Source organism: Amphiura filiformis, chromosome 18 (assembly GCF_039555335.1).
Source record: "Amphiura filiformis chromosome 18, Afil_fr2py, whole genome shotgun sequence".
NCBI lineage: Eukaryota > Metazoa > Echinodermata > Ophiuroidea > Amphilepidida > Amphiuridae > Amphiura > Amphiura filiformis.
In genome coordinates, this window is record NC_092645.1 from 43747832 (window position 1) to 43771799 (window position 23968).

A 23968-nucleotide genomic window follows, 5' to 3' on the forward strand; every position below is an offset into this window, starting at 1 on the left:
CCTCAAGTTGCAGAGTATGAGTTTTGGTACCCAAATCTTCAAAGGTCATTCAATGAATGTACAAATGTATTGGGGTTTAAGAACTGTTCCCCCTGGTAGATGAGCATGTTGTGGATCCTAGTGTCAATTCTGTGAGCTATTATTTGATATACATAATTTTAATTAAAATATATTAACGTATTAAAATACTTCTAATATCCAAACTACTCATACAAATTATTTCACTATAATCAGACTGTTTTGGTGATAGGCCTACACAGAAAACACCAAAAGAAAACTCATACCACCCATCTTTAAACATAAGAAAAGAACATTCCGGACCGTGTTATTAAAAGGTCTAATGTTTGCAGGGGCTTTTTACATTATCAAGTCATTTAGTCTATTTCTACAGGCTACTGCACCGTACAGATAATATAAACACTTTACGTTCAGTGATGCCAACGCCGCGCCTTGGGCGCACAATTGGCTATTATTTTATGCCGCTACTTGCCTAAAATTGGGCTACTTTTGCCAGTGTCAGGCCGCGGCAGTAATTTGACATATCCTCCTTTCAATTTAGCCGATTTATAAAGGTTTTGAGTCTTTGAAGCTAAAATTGCAATTACAATGGGTTTTGTGACCATTTATTGATCGGTCCTTAACGTCCCATTAAGTACCGGAAGTTTGAAGTTACGTGCTTTTATGTCCAATTGGGCGATTTGCGTTCCAAATGGGCGCATTTTTTGGAAGTTAACAAATTGGGCTACTTGAGACTCAATTACCGTGGCTTGGCGAGCTAATGTGCTGCGCCTTGGAGTTGGAAAAGTTTTGGCAACACACTTTATGTCATCGCCACTGTACTCATACAGATAATGGCCTGTTTCTTCTGGGAGCACATCCACAGGTTTTCTGCTACTAATGTACCTTTTAGCATTGATTTGTATTGTATCCTAAAACTTCATCAAAGTGCCCTTTATGCTGTTTGCTACAAATGTCTGAAAACATAGACATACTGGGCTATTCCATATAAAATCCACTCTCCCCCTGTGGAAGATTTTGGAAATATCTTCCACAGGGGGAATACGGATTTCAAATGGAATGAACACATTAGGCAGCTCCATTTGAAACTCACCCTCCCTCAGTGGAAGATTCAGGTTGAATCTTTTTCTGAGGGTGTATGAAACTCAAATGGAGCTGCCTAATGTTCTCATTCCATTTGAAATTCATACTCCCCCTGTGGATGATATTTCCTAAATCTTCCACAGGGGGAGAGTGGATTTTAAATGCAATAGCCCAATATGTGACGTGTTCTGATCCACTCAGTTGAAAGGAGGAAATGTTGAAAATTATGTTATTACCGTTACTACCATACTCAGCACCTAAGCTTAAGATTTCACACCACCAAATAAAATTATATGGTTGTGCGCCCTTAATTTCAATTCTCAGAAAAACTCACAGACAGCTAAAGTAAGCATTAAAATGAGCAGAAATTTGCATAATTTTGGCAAAATTTGAATTGGTCATGATTAGTAATGTTAAATATTTTTAACCACAGATGGGAGAGATCCAATAATTTTTTAATGATTTTAAGCAGCCTTTTCTTTACAGAAACACTGGCATAAATGTTTCGACTATATGCGATGTGATGTGATCACCCGGCCACAGGCGGCACATGTGACATTGAGATATAGACCGGAAATTGGCATTTAGTTTAGGACTTAACAGGAACAAATTGAACTTTCAGGATTTGTGTTTTCAAATCATTGAAAATAAAGTACCCTTCTTTAACTGTTTCAAGGAAAAGAAAGTTTAATCAATTGTTGAATCTCTGAGATGTTTCCTGTACACATTATGTAGCCACAAGAGATGGAATAATAAACCATATTTAAGTTTTGACTTTTCTAATAAGTTACTTACACCAACATTGTATTTTACTGACAACCTTATCAAAAATTAAATCCATAATTTCTAAGACATAAATTATATTCAGTACCCCAAACAAAGAAAAACAAAAGACTCATGTAGTTAATATTTGTTTTGTCAGTAATTTAAAACCAATTTACATGATATCCAATTCAATTCACTTTCTAGCAAACATAATGACATTTATTCGTTTTTCATCACATCTTGTTCTATAAGACTTAAAACAATCTAAAATATAGACAATGTATCTCAAACAAAGGGAAGTACCTCAAAAAAAGGAAAACAAAAGATTCATGCAGTTCCTATTTGTTTTGTCAGTAATTTAAAACCAATTTACATGATATCCGTTTCAATTTACTTTCTAGCAAACAAAATGACATTTATTCGTTATTCATCACATTTTGTTTTATAACAGATTTAAAATAATCTATTAATATAGACAATATCATCATCATCATCATCATCATCATAAGGTATCATCCACCCACTGCAAGGTGAAGGCCTCTCCAAGGTGACGCCACTCTGATTTATCCCACGTCTTTCTCATCCAGGTTACATCAAGAAATTTTGTAATTTTATCCCTCCATCTAACTTTCTGTCGTCCTGGGTGCTTAGTACCATTTCTAGGTATCCATTCTGTAACCAGTTTGGTCCATTGTCCATCTGATGTTCTAGCTAGGTGACCAGCCCAGACAACTTTTTTTGTTTCACAGTCTGGATGACATCTGTGACCTGTGTCATGCTTCTGATTCACTCTTTTTTTCTGTCTCTTTTTGTGATCCCTAGCATGCTCCTTTCCATACTGTGTTGAGCCACTCTCAACTTCTGCTCCATTTTCTGAGTCATGGCCCAAGTTTCTGAGCCATGTGTCATGGCTGGGAGGGCACACATATTGCTTTGCATCACCTCATTCAAGTTTCCAAAACAATATACCTCAATAGACAATGTACCTTAAACTATCTCTAACAAAGGAAGTACCTCAAACAAAGGAAAACAAAAGATTCATGCAGTTCATGTTTGTTTTGTCAGTACTTTAACTCTCTCCACTCGGGTGTCGACTGCAGACGACAAGTTTTTTTTTAATAAAAAAATTTCAAAATTGAAAATTGCTGTGACAATATTTGGAATCAGCACATAAAATGCAGTAAAATAAGTACAAACAAACCTAGTATCGGTTCAGTGGTTCATAAGATTACTCTTGATATTTTGAGAAAATATCTCAAAACTTGGCTTTTTACATTGAAGCCTATGGCTAGCACGCAGAGCATTAAAAACCAATTTTCATTATATCCGATTCAATTTAATTTTCTAGCAAATATAATGACATCTATTCATTTTTAATCACATCTATTGTTTTGTAAGTATTATCAGCCTTAAAATAATCTTCAATATATACAACTGACTGATAAGGAAATGCAAATTCATCTTTGATAGAAACTGTCACAAAATTTCAAGTACATGTCAAATTGCTTTTACTAATAAATTAAATCACTTCAGTTACACAGTGATTTTCTTCAAAAACTTCAGTAAAATTCTCAAGCACTTGTAAAATTGTAGTTGCTGGAAACATATTATTCCAACCTAATATCTTTAGATTTATATCTTCCGCTCTTCTCCAACGTGCCTCTGTGGCTCAGTTTGCTAGAGCGTTGTACTAGTATTACGAAAAGGTCGCCGGCTCGAGTCCAGTCAGAGTCACTAATTTTTGGTTTGTTTTTTCCAATGTTTAAGTGCGCTGGCTGCTCTGGGTAAAGATTAAAATTTGCTCAAACATATCAATTGCTGGTGCAATTTTAGAACTCTAAATATAATTTAGAAACAGATTGCTTTAATAGTAGGCCTCAATGTCTGGAAAAAACACAATATGAAAATATCTGACTGTCCACTTGTAACCATTATGTTTTGATAGTGTGGGAAAATATTGGATCCAAAACATAATAATGATAAAATTGGATGCTGGGCTCAATTGATCCAATGGGCTATTCCCTTCAAAATCCCCACTCCCCCTGTGGAAGATTTTGGAAATATCTTCCACAGGAGGGTATGGATTTCAAATGGAATTAACACATTAGCAGCTCCATTTTAAACTCACCCTCCCCCAGTGGAAGATTCAGTTTGAATCTTTCTCAGAGGGTGTATGAAACTCAAATGGAGCTGCTTAAAGTGTTCATTTCATTTGAAATTCATACTCCCCCAGTGGAAGGTAATTCAGAAACCTTCCACAGGGGTAGTGTGGATTTTAAATGGAATAGCCCAATTTTATATCACTATGCCATGCTGCTTTCAAAATACTGTATTTCGTCAAATAGTCGCCCCCCTCAAATAAACGCCCCCACCACTTTTTTTTCCACCAAGATGTTTCAAAATGCCGATATTTCCATGCTATCTTGTGTAGTAAGCTTACCAAGTTGCCCACATGGTCGATAATAGCGTCAATAATTGGCGAAAATCTGGATCAGAAACCCGGAAGTGAACCAGAAGTCAGCGTTTCTAGTTCATAGTTCGTCATTTTAGCGTGAGTTTTAAGTTTACCTAATGATTTTAATGGGAATTATCGTTCTGAAATTGACCTTGAATAAATGCCCCACCCCTGGGAAAATGTAACGCCCCGGGGCGTTTATTTCACGAAATACGGTATATCTGAATAAAAGTATAATCGTTACCCGCTCGGGCCACCCGCTCACTCACCTTGGCCTTGAAGTACTTTGCAGGCAGACAGAATCCACTCATGATGTTTTCTAATGTCTCTTTGGTCTTTCGGAATACCTCACTCTGCTTCATCACCATTGTGTTCTGTTTTTTAGGCTGCGGGAATTTGCCAGTGTAGATCTGGGCCTAGGAGAAGGGATGGTGAAGATTATGTTGTTTATTAAAGATCGGACAGAATAACTTACATTACTTTTTTACTTTTTTTTTTTTAATGTTACGCATATCTAGGCATAAGGCTCAAGAAACTTCAACCTGGCCAAGTGACCTGACAGTGTAGCTAATAAGGCCAAAAAAAAAATTGTTTGTTTGTCCACATCCGACCGACCATGTACTTTGGTCCCGACCGTGTCTTTTTTTGTCTTTTTTTTTTTAAATTTGCGTTGAATGTGCTAGTAAAACAGTGGTTAGTATAAATTTAAAGAAAGAAAATGTAAAGAAAATGAACAGTATAACATGCAGAACCATCTCAAGAGTTAAACCAGTAAAGTGATGTGAGTTTTGACTTATTTACCAGTCTTCAAATTGTCAGTTTCAAGTGCAAAATCTGTATTAAAAAAAAAATCCGACCTACCGACCCAACTGTTTCATAAGCCTCTATGGACAAACAAACATTTTTTTTTGCCTAATCAGGCTAATAATGGACTGTAACGAGTTCAGCAAGTCAGCAAGAATTTCTCACCAGACAGAATTTTAGCCAAAGTACCGTACATTTGCTCCCACTATAAACACACTGAATGTGTAAATATGCAGACCTGAAACATGGTCTTTAAAAAAAAAGAGCTAAAAAGCTGAAAATGCTCAAAAAACGCTGAAAACAGCGTAAAATTGGGGGTAAATGGCTCAAATCAAATAAAAGAAAACACATAAATTTCAGGAATAAAGGAAGAGGAAATCAGCTGAAAAAGGAAAAGTTTCAGGTCTGGTAATGGTTTTCTTACCCTGTGCACTCTGCTGGGGTCATCCAAATCCAGCTTGGCTACCACATTACCCTGGTCTAACACGGCTCCTGGTCTCTTCACATAGTGAACACTGAAAAACAAGACAACAAAGTGAGGAAAAGTATTGCCAAACCTTTTCAAAGCCAGGGTGCTGCAAATTTAATGACTCTCAATTAGCTCTGAAGTTTAGGAACTCCTAAAAAGCATGCAATTCCAGATATTTGGGTGGTTTTATCCAAATTTAGAACATAAATCACCCAAAGGAGCAGTATTGCCAAACCTTTACAGTGCCAAGGTGGTGCAAATTTAATGACTCTCAATTAGCTCCGAATTTTAGGAACTCCTAAAAAGCACCCAATTCCAGATATTTGGGTGGTTTTATCCAAATTTAGAACGTAAATCACCAAAAGAAACAGTATTGCCAAACCTTTTCAGTCCCAAGGCGCTGCGAAGTTAATGACTCGCAAGTAGCTCAACTTTCAGCAACTCCTAAAAAGCAATTCCAAATGTCATCTTTGTTCCCCTTTCTCTACCAAAACCAAGGATAAAAATTATATTTTGCCCCCCAGCACACCAAGAAAGCTGGTTATGCCCATGATCTATTTCATTACAACCTAGGCGAATGTGGATGTATTCATGTCAATTTATATAGAAAAAAAATTCAAGCTTTTTTTCTAAATAACAAAATACAAAAATATTGGTGTAGCATTAACAATCAGAGTGGGTGGGGATGAGGAAAAAAGAGGATATTTTCTCTTTAAACCACACTATTTTTGCCGTAATAGAATAGATGTGAAGGGTGTTTGCAGTATCCTGTACACCATGTATTCTTGGTAGTAAAAATGTTCCAAAAATATCTTTATTTATCCTTTAACTGCTTCTGGCACATTATTTGGGTGTAAAGGACATTACCATGTATTCTTGGTAGTAAAAATGTTCCAAACATACTTTTATTTACCCTTTTACTGCCTCGGGCACATTATTTGGGTGTAAAGGATACTGCATTACCCCGGGGGGGGACTCATATAAAAGTTGTAAGCATGTGTGTGAACAAAAACGTGGAATAAGGGTGGTTTTATTCTACTGCAAACGTGGCCGTGTTAAGGGTCTCAAAATCATTGATTATAGCAAATAAGGGTGTCTTTTTTGACACCATGTGTCCGTGCTAAGGGTAGTTAAATCCAATCACATTCTTACCCCGCAATCATCATAATTAGATAATACTGTCGTAATAATATAGGCGATAATTATGAGAAAAACATTAGAGATCGACTAAAAAAGATCGCTAAACAATATCTACCTTAAAAGTTGATGTCTGTTACTTTTTTCTTCAAAATTGATCATGCATCCTTGCTAAGGGTTGGATTTTAATCCACTTATAACTTTGTCCTTGTTAAGGGTATGGTCAACAAAGCTTTTCTAAAGTGCATTCACACGCATGCTTACAACTTTTATATATGAGTGCCCCCCCCCTGTGACCCTTAAATAAAATGCATACTATTATCAAAGACAGAGATAAAAAGATTTTATCGCGTCTGACATCACTGTCGATTACGATCCTTGATTGGTTAGCTTTGGTTGATAGCGCGTAAAAGGAAGGCCGATTTATCTGGTGCCGATCGGAGAAAAGGAATGGCAGCTAATGGCAAAAAATTATGTACTTTTACAAGGCAAAAAGCAACTTTTCTAGGCATTGCTGACATTCCTACTATAAAGACCTAACTTTTGAGATGGCTTGTACGTTTGAAGGTGTAAAATTAACAATAAGGCGCCCGGTTATACCGCTGTGTTCAGCAAGTCATCATCACAACACTTGTAAACAAACCGTGCTCAAGTTTGATTAACAGATGACGTCAGATGCGATAAAATCTTTTTATCTCTGTCTTTGATAATATGAACAGCATTCTAAGTTGAAGCCCTTACCATCCACTTTCCGATACTGTAAGGCTCATGATCATCTTCATGACCTCAATCTCCGCATACGGTTGGCCCGCGAACACATGACCGCCATCCTCTATGGTATACTGCACAAGTTTGCCTGCAGAGGGTGCCCTTAGCACGGTGGGGTCGTTTTCTTTCTCCAAGATGCATGTCTGTATACCGATGGTGATGCGGTACCTGAAGTGGAAAAATATTATATAAATATCTCATTATCGATCCTTGAAATTTGATAGCGCATAAAATCAGGCAAACTTAAACTAAGGTGCTGGAGACATACAATGAACAATAATATGCAAACAAATGCAAAGAAAATACATTAAATGTGACCCGGCAGCACAAATGAGCCGTAAATTCCCTAAATTGTATTCTGAGTTACGGTATAAAATGTGTACGAAGGTCGTATTCATAGGTTACTTAAGCTGGCCCGACATCCGTCTTATTTTGGTAGTCAAAAACTAATCAATAATCCTATAGTTGAAGTAGATAGTATTTTTTAGTAAGCTTCTACCTTAGATGGCTATAGAACTTTTAATAGCTCTGGTCTTTGTTTGCTTTTGCTAAATCCTGTTCAAGTGGTGGGTTACCAGGCATTGTATTTTGTACAGGTATTAACCAACAATTAACAATGAGAGAACTTTCTTAAACCTCGTTGACTTGGGGATGATTTGAAATGACCGCCAATTATGACTGTTTGATATTTATTGCCAGCAATGTGGGAAAAGAGACACATGTAAAAACGTAAAAAGCTATATAATTTTGTTGAAGGAGCAAAGTTGAACAAACCATAACCCTGCTTCTGGATATCGTTTGAAGTCAAATGATATATACCATTATTAAGTTTATGATGTTTATTTTTTAAACACGAAATAAAACAAAATTGACCGGGGGAGGAATTTACGGCTCATTCGCCGTGAACGGTCACAAATAATATGACATGCCTTATTGATTCAAAAAGTTAATTGATGATTAGGCCTATACTGTAAACTGCTTAAATGTGTGGGGGGGTTAATATTTCATGATTACCCAACGATCAGCACAGGGCTATTCCAGTTGAAATCCATACACCCCCTATGGAAGACATGAGTGTAGGGGTGGATTTCAAATGGAGTCACCCATTCAGGTAACCCCATTTGAAATTCACACTCCCTGTGTGAGCGATTTTAATCACTCCCCTTTGGAAGACATGACCTTAAAAGGTCATGTCTTCCAAAGGGGGAGTGTGAATTTTAACTGGAATAGCCCATTTGTGACCAGATCTGGTCCAATCAGGTTAAAGTTGGCAATAATGAAAATGAAATATAGGCAAAAAGTAAGGTGGAAAAAAACAATAAAAACATAGGAAAAATGGATAACTTTGCCACCAAGTACTCAAGAGACCTGAGGATTCAACATCAGTAATTGTATGTACTCAGCAAGTTAGTAATGGTAGTATCTCAATTTTCAAAATTTCCAACTTTGGCCTGAGTGGATCAGATTAAGTCACATTTTTTTGGGTTTAACTTCTCATGTTTAGTTTGGGTCTGGAAGGAGGACCTATACTTATGTTGGAGTCATTGCTATACCCAAAATCCAGATTGGGCCCAATTTAAAACAACTATTTCTCAACTCTTTTGGGAAATTTTGAATCAAGAATCACAAAATTGAGCCAATTTCCCATCAAATTTTGACAAAAAATAAATGAGTGGTATTAAATGTCCGGGGGGAGACACTCAGAATTATTCACGGATTTAGGGTGGTTTTGAAAAGCGAAACGATACACGGATTTAGGGTGGTTTTGAAAAGCGAAACGATCTGTGCGGATCCGCGATTAGGGTCTCAAAACACTCATTTTACTAGATGAAAGCGTGCTTTTTAAGAACGATCCTTGCTTAGGGTAGTTTTTTAAAATCATCCAATTAACGGCTATTAGTGTTGACATATTTATCAACTTATTAGTCACAAAAGAGAGGTGTCCGAGCGACTTTACAAACCAGATAACAAAATATTCGGAGCCAACTTCAACATCGCCAGGAATAGCTGATCATCATCACTGAATGACACTCATACTGATACATGCAATTATGTCTATCCTTGTTTAGGGGCAAATTTCAAGCAAATTCCTTGATAGGGTGTTTTTATGTCTCTCCTTGCTTTTAGGACAAATTTCATACCAATTCCTCGCTTAGGGTGTTTTTAGAATTCTCGTTTAGGGAATTTCAAAATCCTCGCTTAGGGTCATTTTTAAAAGTCAATTCATGCGGATGCTTACAACACTTTTATACATGAGTGGGCCCCCTGGTTAAAATGTGCACACACTTGTATAATTTTCCAAATGAAACACCGCTCTGAAATAAAAAGATGTTAGTAGAATTTTGTCACCTGAAACTAGATACCTACCTCTGAACCAATGCAATTAAGAAAGATAAAAGTGAAATTCACTAGGATAAAGCCAAATGGTCCAGGCTATAATGTTACATTGCAATGGATTATACTATAGACGATGAGGACCAGGGTCACATGAGTGTTTTTTCCTGATGTTAACTATCATGTTACAATTGCATACAAAATATCCTGTATCCTCACCCCTACATTTGCAATTGATGAGAATTTTCATCATTGGACCAGTTTGTAATATGATCGTGTCATAATTGCATGTGAAAATGTCCTGCGTGTCAGCATTTCGTTGTTGCATCATGTTTATTCAATGAACCATGATGTTAACCTCGCAAACCGGACTTTTTTTTCACCAAAGAGATCATACTCCCACTTGCAAAAATTGCATTGCTTCCGATTTGATGATCATTTTGATGCATTTATCATGCCGGTTCCAAATATGGTCATGAAAATTTACAATCCTGAAATTTTTGAAAATAATTGGAACTTGTCGTCTGCAGTCGTCGACACCCACATGGGGGGAGAGTAAACCCTCTTCAGCCCTACTGCACATTCTCATCTCTATAATAATATAGGCCTCTGTGTAGCCAATCAAAGAAGTTCTAAGAGGCAAATAATGGGCTATTACAGTAAATAAGTGCATACACCCGGTACCCCTACAGAGGAGTACATTTTCAATACAAGAAATGCCTGGATTTCCAGGTTTGCTTCCTGATATTCCAGTTGCCAATATTACTTGAAAACAGTTGGAAATGCAATAAACAATCACAGAATTATCAGAAATGAGCCAACTATTTTTTACTGGATTTTTTTCGTATTTAGACACTTTCCAGGAATCATAGCTGGTCAAAAGTCCGGAAATCTAAATATGCTGAACTCCTGTATACAGGGTGTGCATCTATTTTCCGGAATAGCCCAATGCCCATAAGGTTAAAAGTTCAATACATTTTCATGACCACATTTTGAATCAACATGAAAAATGCATTAAAATGAGTACAAACAAGCCTAATATTGGTTCAGTGGTTCTTGAGATAGCTCTTGATATTTTGAGAACATTTCTTAAAACTTGGACTTTTCATGTTCAAGCCTATTATATGCCAGCACAAATGTGATACCGCATGCAATTTCCTGTCTGGTTTCTTCATATAAATGTTGAAATGTGCTCTTACAGTACATTGGGATTTGTGGCTTTCTAACGAAATCAATACCATACGATTAGGTATTATTTTTTTCCCAATTATTTTGATGTAAAACTGAGCATTTCGATATAATCCACATTATGATCCACAGTATCTTGAGACACTTTTTAGACGAGGCCAATGCAATAATGTAATAAGCAGTGTTCGAAATATGCCTCAAAAAGTTACAGGCCAGCCGGGCTTGACCTTAAAAAGTTACCGGCCAGCCGAGCCGGCAACTAGATGCCAGTCAGAAAAGTTACCGGCCAGGCCAAAAAGTTACAGGCCAATGGCCGGCTGACCGGTCCTATTTCGAACGCTGGTAATAAGTATAGGCATATTAAATATTGCAATTATTGTTTTTAGTACTTTTCCTCCAACTGACTTCAACATTTTTGTATGAGTCAGGTAGAAAAGGAAGGAAAGTGGAAATGAAATGGAAAAGGGACTGAAAAATGAGAATGGGTAGAAAAAGCAAAATGAAATAGGTTATTGGAAGAGAAAGGGAAGGAAGCAAAGAGAAGAGAACAGAAATGACTGGAGAAGGGAGAAAAGATATGAAAATAGATGTACATATAACAATCTCAACGTTAAAAAAAAAGGGGATGAGGCTGTGGATCACAAAATGTTGCTCTAATTGCTTGTGTTTATGCACAAATAAGTTGAGAGTTCAAAGGTGTTTGTGTAAATGAGTGTGGTAAAAGACTGGTAATAGTCCGGGGTCACTCCCATTGTGGCCTGTACACCATCCGCGATAATCAACTTTTTGAAAAGCACCCTAAACAAGGATTTAACCCATGGCTAAAACGACACCCTAAACAGGGATTTCATTCCTAACATCAAATTTCATACCCTAAATTTCATTTCCGCGTATTTAGAAATTACAATTTTGCTACCCTTTTTTTTCCAATTTTTCATGTTTTTGACACCCTAAACGCGATACGCGCGTATTGTGCCTACCCACGAAAAAACGACCCTTTTCATTATCGCGGATGGTGTACAGGCCACAATGGGAGTGATCCCCCCGGGGTAATAGTGCTTCGTCATGTTGGTCCACTTGTACGTGACACTTTAGTTTTGTCTTTGCCTCCAGCCCTGTTGAAATAGAACGAGCAGCAGACACATTTGACAACATAACCAGAAAAGATTCTCCAGACTTTTTGATATTACTTTGTCCATTTAAAATATCTGTCCAACAACACGAAAATTTTCATGGCCGGATGGCTGGCCTCTGTATAATGAAACCTAACCCTACAATTATTGAAACAAGCAGGGTAATAATACATTATGCAAATAATAATGTTTCACACAACTCTAGTCCCGGGCTAGATCACATGTCCCCTCTAAGGTTGTGGAGTGTGGAATCATGCGACAATGCTTTTCAATACTTAAAGGAATTCTCCGGCAATCCATTTTGCCTTATATGTTAGGAAAATTACTATCGAGTACAAATCACATGGTTATATTTTAAACAAACCCAGTAATTTGAGCACAAACAACCATGACGTCATTGCACTAGACAATTTCGGCGCGGGAATTGTGAATATCGCGTGTTGAGACATGGCTGTTTTTATTCTGTGGCGAATTGGTAGTTCACATCATCTTGCGAATGGTAGTGAGCTTTGGCAAAAATGCATTGATCATTTCATAGTGAGTGTGTAGAAGAATCCAAATATCACAAATACACTTTTGTAGGTCTTGTGGTTCTTGTAAAGAGGGCTAGAACAACAACACTTTTGTAAAACATACACAACTCATTAACAACAATAAATTAAGCAAGTTTTCAAAGTGTATGATTTGTAGAATGAACGTTTGCAAAACATCAAAGTATTATTTTTCAATAATATATTGATTTAGATATTGAAAATCGATACTTTGGCTGTATCAACCAACAATACCCTTGCGGTCATGTTTTCCATAGGGGGTGTATGGATTTCAACTCAAATACCCCAACGTGGGGGAAGTTTGAAATGACTTGACCACATAAAATTGATATTGCACTGAAATCTATAACACCCACAAGGTGAAGGACATCATGTCGTACGTGGCTAACATGATTGTCAGTTGATTAAATTCTGAGAAACACCCAAAACAATCTTCTTGCAAGAATCATATTTTCATATCTCAACCCTGTCCTCATTTTCAATGCCTTTTATTAAAAATCTGAGACTTTATTTCATTTTGACTTGTTATGACGAGTTGTATTATTCAAACTATGGTTATTAGGTTACTTGAACTGTTGCACAAAGTTGAATTATTCATATTATCACCCAAGTGAGACAGAATTATGTGTAAAACATGGTCTCAGTTGCCAAGTTCAGAAATCCTATCAATACATATGACATGTAGTCAAGTAAAGCCCGATCCTGACTCCACTTCGCAGTGCGATGCGATGCTGCTATGCTTTTCAAACATCGCAGCATCGCGCGATGAAATTAAAATGTACATTTTAATTTCATTGCATGATGTTGCGATGTTTTAAAAGCATGTGGGGTCTGCATCTCCTTTGAAGGTCATTCTACCGACCTTGATTTTCCAGCAGCCAATCAGAAGCGTGCACGGCTGCAATATCGCAGTGCGATGCGAAAAAGTTGAACATTGTTCAACTTTTTCAAATTTCCACCGCGGGATGAGAATTTTCACCGCTGAGCTCGTAAAAACCTGGCTCAGATTACAGTTTTTATAGCATCGCATCGCGCTACGATGTGGAGTCAGGATCGGGCTTAAAACATGCATGTTTTGCATCTGAAATCTATTTTGATTGATGACCACAATTCTCCTGGTGATAAACTTTATATTTTGCATTCTTGATCCAGAAGCAGCCATGACAGTCTATACACTGGTCACTCTGCAATTGTTAGCACAGCGAGTGAAGTATTTCAAAAGCGACAAAGCCCAGAAAATTACACACACTTTAACTGAAATTTAAACATCCACAAGGTGAAGGACATCGTGTCGTACGTGGCTAACATGATTGCCAGTTGATTAAATTCTGAGAAACTTACAAATCTTCATGCTGGAATAATATTTTAATATCTCAAATGTGTGCTCACTTTCAATACTTTTTATTAAAAATATGAGACTTATTTTACTTTGACTTGTCATGAGGAGGTGTATATTATTGATATCAATTCTCTTCATACGGATGTCGACTGCAGACGACAAGTTTCAATTTTTTTTTAATTCAAAATTTCAAAATTGTAAATATGCATGATCATATTTGGAATCAGCATGAAAAATGCATTAAAATGAGGACAAACAAGCCTAATATTGGTTCAGTGATTCTTGAGATAGCTCTTAATGTTTTGAGAAAAAAAATCTCAAAAAACTTTTTATGTTGAAGCCTATGGCTAGCATGCAGAGCATTACAATAGCAAGCTATGACTATTAAATTACTTTGAAATGTTCCACAAAATTTAATTATTCATATTATTGCCGAAGTGAGACGGAATTAGATGTAAAATAATGGTCACAGTTGCCAAGATCAAAAATTCTTTCATACATATGACATGTATAGTCTAGTAAAACATGTTTTGTGTCTAAAATCTATTTTGATTGATGGTCTTAACCCTAACCCTACCCATGGTTTTTTTTTGCTATCGGAAGAGAAAGAAGAAATGAAAAAGGAGAGAAGGTGAAGAAAGAAGTCACTTGGGATTCGAACCCGGGACACCTCACATGCCATGCACACGATCACCGACATGTAGCTACCGAGGTTTGGCTGCCCTGGACAGCAATTCCCTGGGTATATATGACTTAGGCTGATTGCATCATCAAGTCACGTGGAATGCATGCACGCAGAGTGGTTTTAATAGTGAGCTTTAGTGAGACTCAATTGGGTTAGGGTTAATGGTGATAAACTTTATACTTTGCATTGTTGATCTGCTTATTTATACGCCTACTGGTGGTCACTCCGCAATTATACTTCATATAACACTTGAAATCACTGGTAACCACCAGTATTCTCTTCACCTTCTTCACTACGTACCGCACCATGGCTGTTGACGTCAGTGGCGTAGCCAGGATTTTGGAACCGAGGGGGCACAACTTGTAAATGTACCGACGGAAATATTTTTTGCTGACGGAAGTTGTGATTTGTTTACCCAAATTTTTTTGCATGGTTTGAAAAAGTGAAGATCAAAATCAAAAAGGATTATAGGCAGACATGCCAACTTTGAAATCCAGATTTCCGTACTCAGAAGAACAAAAATCCGTATTTTGCACCTAAAACCGTATTTTTAAATATGTACCTTTTGCATACCTGCCAACCCCAGAAACTCCCAAAAGTAGAACACACAATTGAGAGGGAGCACTTGCGCGACTGAGCACCTAACGGCCGGGTCCAGGGGCCCACTTTACAAATTTGCAATCAAATTTGGCAATACCAAAGAACCATTCCATCAAAGTAATAAATCAATACAGAAAGATGCTTCCTTTACGAGTTATCACTCATTGAAAGTGCTACTTTGCTATACTTTACATGGAAAGCGGCCATCTTAAAGTCGCATATTTCCTTAATTACATAACTGATCAAACTGATCCGGATATATGATGCACAGTTGAAAATTAATTTTTAAAAGATTTGGTGACCTCAGTCGACCTTTGACCTTGTATGTGACCTTTGACCTCACAAAATTGGATAAAGTATGTAGACCAAACAAATTGGGTTTTGTTACTTCTAATGTTGTTAGAAGCATGCTTTGTTAAAACGATTTCAAGTTCAGAAAATCATGATCATCATCATCTGAATCTGAATAAACAAAGTGGGAAAGCATCTTGTAGGCCTATACATATTTCTTTAATGTCCATGCATGGTGCGAAAGTCGGAAGTAAAAGGAGGCCCGAAACCTTCTTGTAGGTTTATTCTTTTGCACCAAGAGAGCTAAATAGTTAACTAAATACCTTCAGAAGACATAGCATTAGGTGGTTAATAAAAAATATTAATGTGCATGAAAAATCTGCAAGTCAGAAGAAAATTATTTCGGAAACCATCTTGTAGGCCTATTAAATATTTCTTTAATGTCGATGCATGATGCGAAAGTCGGAAGTAAAAGGAGGTTGGAAACCTTCTTTTATGCCTATTCTTTTGCACCAATAGAGCTAAATAGTTAACTAAATACCTTCAGAAGACATAGCATTAGGTGGTTAATAAAAACATTAATGTGCATGAAAAAATCTGCAAGTGGAAAAAAAATTATTTCGGAAAGCATCTTGTGGCCTATTAAATATTTCTTTAATGTGCATGCATGGTGCGAAAGTCGGATGTAAAATGAGGTCGGAAACCTTCTTTTATGCTTATTCTTTTGCACCAATAGAGCTAAATAGTTAACTAAATACCTTCAGAAGACATAGCATTAGGTGGTTAATAAAAAACATTAATGTGCAAAAAAAAATCTGCAAGTCGGAAGAAAATTATTTCGAAAGCATCTTGTAGGCCTATTAAATAATAATTTTTAATGTGCATGCATCACCGAAAGTCGAGAGAAAAAGCGATGTAGGCAACCACTTTAACAGACCAAATGATACCAGTAATTCAGTCGGTAGTCTAATCTTGCAGCTGTTTATCTTTTTAAGACACAACATTTTATTATTTTGGTCAAAATTCTGGAATACCGTATTTTTTTTGGGGGTGACCGTACTACCAGTATTTATCACGTTTTACCAGTACAAAATACGGTGAAACCGTACTAGTTGGCATGTCTGTATAGGCGATACCAACATAAAAACACAAAATTTTTATGTGAAATTCAGTTTTATTCACAATTTTTCATCATTTTTGTACAATTCTCCCCTTTTTTAGTCACCCTGGGTAAAAATAGTCTATTGTTAACACAATTTTTTTGAACCCCCCGCTGGCTACGCCACTGGTTGACGTCACTTTGCACCGTTACATCCTAGTTCAGCTCAAGATGAAGCTGTAAAAGGATTACACTACCAAGTACCAAGGTTGTAACTAAAAAATTTATACAATTTAGAAAATAGTATTAGGTAAACATGTCTCATATTGATTGTATTGAATTTTACTTTGTCATCAAGGTAATAGCATTTGAACCTGAACTAGGAAAGACACCAAATAAAGTTTTTCTGTTAGCCAAGATATTACTGATTCTACTGCATATCACATTTATGCCATGACCCCTTTTATTTTTTTCAGAAAAGCAAAAATGCAATTGCTATTCATGGTAAGTCAATTTTACGCGATGGAAGCTTGCAATACGTGAAAATGTCAAAAGTGGCTCAGCTCGTTTTCGAGATAGCGTTTGAGCCCAAACTAATAAAGAAACCAAGTAAAGTTTTTTTGTTAGCCAAGATGTTACTGATTCCACTACATAAAACATTTTTGCCATGATCTCTTTTATTTTTTATTGAGAAGCAAAATTGCAATTGTATAATTCTTATTGTTACATACAGACTGTAAAACAGGGTGTAGTTTTGAATTGAAAAATGAGTCTCTTTAATCAATGTGCGTGTGTACGCCAGCGCTTTAAGTGAATACTTCAGGCTGCGTCCAATGAAATTCACACTGGGTGAAAATGGTATAGTGTTTTAAAGGCTGCAGCCTTTGCAGCTAGGGGTTGTGGCACCCAGGGCATGTGCCCCCCCCCCCCTCCCCCCAATCCAAAATGTTTGTTCTTCCTCAAGAATTCTATGAACGTCTGAACACCGTTTGTGAAACATAAGCTTTATATTACTACTATCAAGTTTTATCTGTGCACATGAATGCCTATAGTGCTGTCCACACGGAGGGCTATTTGCTCGAGTACCGCGTTGCTCGAGCACAGACTCTGGGAAATCTGCTGTTTGAACGCTTTCGAGAATTCCAGTCCTCGAGTTTTCCCCCAAATTTATCCCCTAGAAATTTAGGGGATTTCACAAGTTCCCCGAGTGGGAACGCTATATTTTGCAATTCTCGAGCACTGAGCTTGACCTGTGCATGGTGGTGGAGTTCCATTGCTCTACGGTAGGCCCCCTACATTTAATAAATATTGCAATTCTCGCTCATTCTGCCTCTTCTTTCTCAACAACTCTCTTCTCCCAATCATATGTCCAAAACTCAACGGTATCGATACCAAATCTCAGAACATCATCACCACTTTCCATCGGTACAAACAAGAGCAAAATGCTCTTCGCAGATCGTGAATCGCGGTAATTGGCATGATTGGTGCCTTTTGATTTGGTGGTATGGTTTGTTCATGTTCTTCTTGAACTGACGTCATCAGGCATTGCGAAACTCAAGGATTACAGGCCACGATGGAGTCGTGTGGACACGCACTCGGGGATTGACTTAGGGATTGCAAACCTCGAGCATGCCGATCCTCGAGGATCCTATGACCGTCTGAACACGGCTTATAAAATGTTAGGAATTGAGTCCAACCAGGGTTAAGCACATCAATTTATTTCATAGTATTTACCTGTCTCAAGTATGTCTCAAGTACATCATAGCACAAAGTATAGTATAACCAGCCTCAGGATCTTAATGCTCTGCGTGCTTGCCATAGGCCTCAACATAAAAAGTTTTGCGATATTTTGTCAAAATATCAAGAGCTATCTTAAGAACAACTGAACCAATACTAGGCTTGTTTGTACTCATTTTAATGCATTTTCCATGCCGATTCCAAATATGGTCATGAAAATGTAAAATTCTGAATTTTTTTTTAAATTAAAAAAAATTGAAACTTGGCAAAAAAGTCAGAAAGGGGCATTCAGAAATTTGAGTTGTACATTTTTTAGCATGTTTGTCTATGGAGATGCTACAGACACGCTTCAAAAGTAAAGTGTAAGGAAAAATAATTTTGGCATGTACCGTAGTGCTGTCCAAGACCCTATACTACACAGTGTCATCGCCCCGATATCTTCATGGCAGAAATCGCCATGGTAGGTTGAATCCACCGCCACGCATGGCCATTTTGTTTCGACCTGTTTAATAGTTATGAGACGCATACTGGGCCGAAGGACATCTGACTAAGACTACTGACAATAGCCCGGTGACCGACCTCGCTAGTGTGTGAGTGACCATGGTACGCCATATGTCATCTGCTTTTAGACTACCTCCATGATTGGCCTATACACTGCGCTATATAGTCGGCACATACAAAATCAGAATTATTGTCAGTTTTTGAGTTCAAGACGCAAGCTTCTTTCTCAAGACGCTAGCTAACGACTATCATATCTATTCAAAACATATATTCAAGTGCAAGGAACCACATCTGGCTTCTTTAGACAAAATCATTTACGGGAGATATTCATTATTTTCTACCCCGGTATCCAAAGATTTTTATCTCATATCAAACTTGTGCATAGCACATTCATGTGTATCGATCCCGGGTATTGATTTTAGTATCTCTGATGCACCAAGTAATTATTAGCCAGGCGATGTCGGTGTGTACTATAAAACATAAGATGTTATTCGCCCATTGCACGGGTCCGCCATAATGCAAGGAGAGCCTCAAACTGGCAATAGACATGAAAGGAAGAATTACATAACTTTACATTTGAAAAACATACTCCCTCTGGGGAAGATATTTCCAAACTCTCCCCCAACGGTAGTGTGGAATTCAGCTGGAATAGCCCAATGCTCACTCGCTCGCCTGCACTGCATGCTTTGAATCACTGAATAAGTTGAAATTTCACAACTATGCACCTGTTTCCACAGAAATGTGATGAAAATGTGCAAAGTTGCAAAATGATGCAAATCTTTATATTTTGAATTTTTTAGCCATATTCATAATCTCTACATCATAAGCTTTAAAATGATATATAACCTGCCAGGATTGCCCCCTCCCTTGGTGTTTAAAAGTTAATATTCAAAAGAAAAATTCTTCTGTTTTCTATAGTTTTCTGGCAGGTTCAATGAACCATATCTCCTTTTCTTCCTTGACGACTTTTCGCACATTTTGTGAGAACACGTCTTGAAGAGGTTAGGTCGTGAATTTAACAAAACTTGAATATGAACTTTTGTCACATAATTACGTTGTTAAAGTTGTTTCAGACCAAAATTAACCTAATCTTGGGCCACTTTAGCAGAAAAATCTGGGTATTAAAATAGCAAATTGTCACGCACGTCACACTTGTTTGTTGCACTTAATTTAATTGGGGTGTGGGCTAGTTGTAAGAATTGGTAATTTTGCTGCTTTTGAAAAAACAACCGAAACAAAAAATACCTTGACATTTTGTTCACAATCTGACCAATTACTTGATCAATTTGGCATGCAATGATTCATGTGGGATATCACAGCTTCTTTATGGGTTTCCTTAATGCACTGCATGCTAGCCATAGGCTTTAACATAAAAAGTCCCAAGTTTTGAGATATTTTCTCAAAATATCAAGAGCTATCTCAAGAACCACTGAACCAATACTAGGCTTGTTTGTACTCATTTTAATGAATTTTTCACGCTGATTCCAAATATGGTCATGAAAATACACAATTTTCAAATTTTTGTATTTTTCGAGAAATTTGGAACTTAATTGTCTGCAGTTGACACCTGCGTGGAGAGGAGCGAGTCGATATGTAATTAAGGTGTGTAAAATATGATAGTTTGAAATACGCAATAGGGAAATAAAAGTCAATCATGTTTTGTCTGCACCTGAACAGCCCAAGGTTAAGGGTATTTATCACGTTCAAGGCCGTGACTACTCTTTATGTGTGCGTCATCGTTAACATGGCTCTAAGGCGACAGAAAAAAACCCTGTCCTGACCGACCCAGATTTCGCATATGCATTTTTATCTGAATGCAATTAAAAACAGCTATTTTTTGGCCAAAGAGGATCGAAAAAAAAAAAAAAAATTGTTTTGCATAAAATTCCACATTTTCAAGCTTTCTGTGATTTTTTAGGATCATTTAGCATCTTCCAAAAAAAAAAAACCAATCCCCACAGACAAACCTCACTTGGCATGTCCGTTCGTCCGTAAAACAGATTTTGTTTTCAGGCGCCTAATACTAGCCTGAAGATTGATAGCCAGCCGCTACAAGTCATTTCATAGGTGTCAGTTTAATTCCTTTGATGTGTTGAAATGATGATGGCCGTGTCTCAAGAACTTCCATTCTGAAAATAATTGATGCGCATCTTTGTTTAGTTCTTGGTAGAACAGGCCAAGTAATTCCCTCAGATCGAGATGTCCAACTAGCGAGCACGGCAGTTGTGAGCAAAGCGAGCACTGGGCGCGAGATGGCTTAGGCTGGTCACTACTGACTATTGATACTACTAGATTGGTGGGATTTTGCCATAGCTCTAAGGGACCGGTCGCTATTTACACAGGGGAATGGGGGATTTCAATTTTTTTTTGACAACAAATTTTGTTCCCCCCCTTTGCTTACGTTCAAAAATTTTGTGTTATCCCCTTATCAAAATTTCATATTCCCCATCTTTCCTGGCAAAATATACCCCCCTTATTGCTCGTAAAATGTTGCATTCCTCTTAAATCCCCCATTCCCACCATGCATAAATAGTGACTGCTCCCTAAACTAGAGCTAAGTTCATGGGTGACTAGTGCCCCCCACCCCAGGGAAAATGTTGACTGAAATGATGAGAAAGGGTCCACATTGACATGGTCAATTTGATTGAGCTAGACTTTATTAAATGTAAACTGATCATGAATGGAGACACTATGGACCACAATGACCTCATCCCAATGGCATTGTTCAATAACCTCAATAAAACAATCACAGTGCAAAATTTAACCTCAAGTTGGAGAGTATGAGTTTTTTGTACCCACATTTTGAAAGGTCATTCAATGAATGTACAAATGTATTGGGATTAAACAGCTCTGATAGATGAGCATGTTGTAGATCCTAGTAGGGGTTGAATGACAAAAATATTGAATTTAAACTTATTAACAAGAAATACAACTCCTTTGTATATTATTTTGCTTTCGGCATGGGATAAGAATATCCAGTTTCATTTCTGGACCCAAACCTTGGGCTGGGAGCAAAATGATTGATTATTGGGAGTGAAATGCTTTAGCCTCAGTGGTATATTTGTCTCAGAGTGGCAGTTGAGATTGGATTAAGCACTTCCTTTCTCTTGACCCAAAGGCTGACAGTAAAATTGTTAACTTTGTCTTCAAATCTGTTTCTCACTTCTCTTTCCATACAGGCCAGCATACTTAAAGGCTTTTTAGCCTGGCTTGACCATTTTGTTTGAGCCTGGTCCCGTCAGTACCGAAGCGTGTCTCTACATGGATCGACCCAGGCCCGTCACGCAGAATTTTTTTTGGGGGGTGCTGATTTTGAAAAAGTGGACTTTTTTCCAAAGGGGGGGGGGCAATTTTGGGAAAAGTGGACTTCCCCCCAAATTTGGACCTTTCTTGACCAAAATCCATTAAAAACCTGATTTTTTTGCTCGCTGCGCTCGCAAATTCTTAAATTTTGGGACATTTTGTATACTTTTGCAAAATTGGGGAGGTGCGGACGGGCCTGGATCGACCGTTTAAACAAACAAATTTCTTTCTTGCTATTTTTGTCTTTCAAACTTTTCATAGGCTAAGCTAGCATGGCTTGAGTATGTCACATATGTCTGGACCACAGGTTGGGCTATTCCATTTAAAATCCACACTACCCCTGTGGAAGATTTTGAAAATATTTTCCACAGGGGGAGTATGTTTTTCAACTGTAATTGGTCAGGGTTAATCATTTTGAAACCCATACTCCCTCTGTATTACGGCTTTACCTATATCGTCCTCAAGTGGAGTGAGTATTTCAACTGGAAGTTACGCAATTTCATTCAAAACTCATACACCCTCTGTGGAAAAATGTAGCTAAATCTTACACAGGGGGCGTGTGGATATTAAACGGAATAGCCCATTTTCCAAGCATGTGCCCCTAAACAAGGTAAACGAAAAAAGTGAAATATGAGATTTGTAATTCATCTGGGATACAGGTGTGTCAAGAAGATTTTGTACGTGAAATTCCCCTGGTGGGGGTACTCAAGTTTGATTTTGGTAGGGACGTGCTGCTGAGAATTTGAAAGTGGATATACCAATTTTTCAAGAAATTTGGACCCATTGATATACAAAAGTCAAAATTTTCGGCCAAATTTAACCCAAATCGTCTTAGTTTTTACCAATTTTCCCAATTTTTTTTGGAAAATTTCAAAATTTTGGCTAGATTGAGGCAAAATTGGGCTATTTTTCAAACAAAAATTCAAAAAAGGACCCATTCATATACCAAAATTGGCTTAGAAAAAGGGGTCATTGATATACCCAGAGGTTGAAAATGCTACCCATATTAGTGGCACGTCCCCGTATGGTCATTTGTACTAAGTACCCCCCCTGGGGAAAATCCAGCAATAACTTGATATTTTGATTATTAAAATTCTGAGAAAAGGTCCACATGGTCGATTTTATTGAGCTATGGTAAATTAAATGAATTTGATATAACTTTATAATCTCACATAGGCACATGCCTATATTATGACTAATTCTGCAACATAACTAGAATTACACAGTTCGTAGTTACGGTGGCCCCCACACAAAGGCGTGTAAATAACAAGGTTTGAAATATAAATAATATGCAATATGTAATGAAGCTCATTAATATTCATAACATGACACAAAACTATACGGCACATCAGGCCACCATATATAGGCCTACTACCGCAATACCAAGTTTGAAGCTGACCAGTTATAGTGTTTAAGCTGAAGAGCGGATTAATGAAAATGTTGGCAAAATATGCAAATAAGTTCATTTATATTCATAAGTACCGTAAAACCTCGTCTACAACCATACAGAGTGCTTCTGATGAAAGCTACATTAATCCAGGGGCCATTATGGAATTTGAGCAAATAAATTACAGATCTAAGCACATACAAACAAATATTATTGTAAGACCAATCTATTGTCTTGGCATATTTACGCATGTATCATATTAATTTAGCTTTCAAAAACACAATATATGCTTGTAGACGAGGTTTTACAGTGTGCAAATAA

General features: G+C 37.3%; 1 protein-coding gene across 1 annotated transcript in view; it reads right to left on the minus strand.

The window, feature by feature from the left end:
- LOC140139178 (acetyl-CoA carboxylase-like) overlaps nucleotides 1-23968 on the minus strand; it is a 196268-nt gene that overhangs the window by 66485 nt on the left and 105815 nt on the right. The window contains 3 exon segments of the mRNA XM_072160958.1: nucleotides 4591-4737; nucleotides 5550-5640; nucleotides 7473-7667. Coding sequence (XP_072017059.1) covers nucleotides 4591-4737; nucleotides 5550-5640; nucleotides 7473-7667 — 433 coding nt within the window.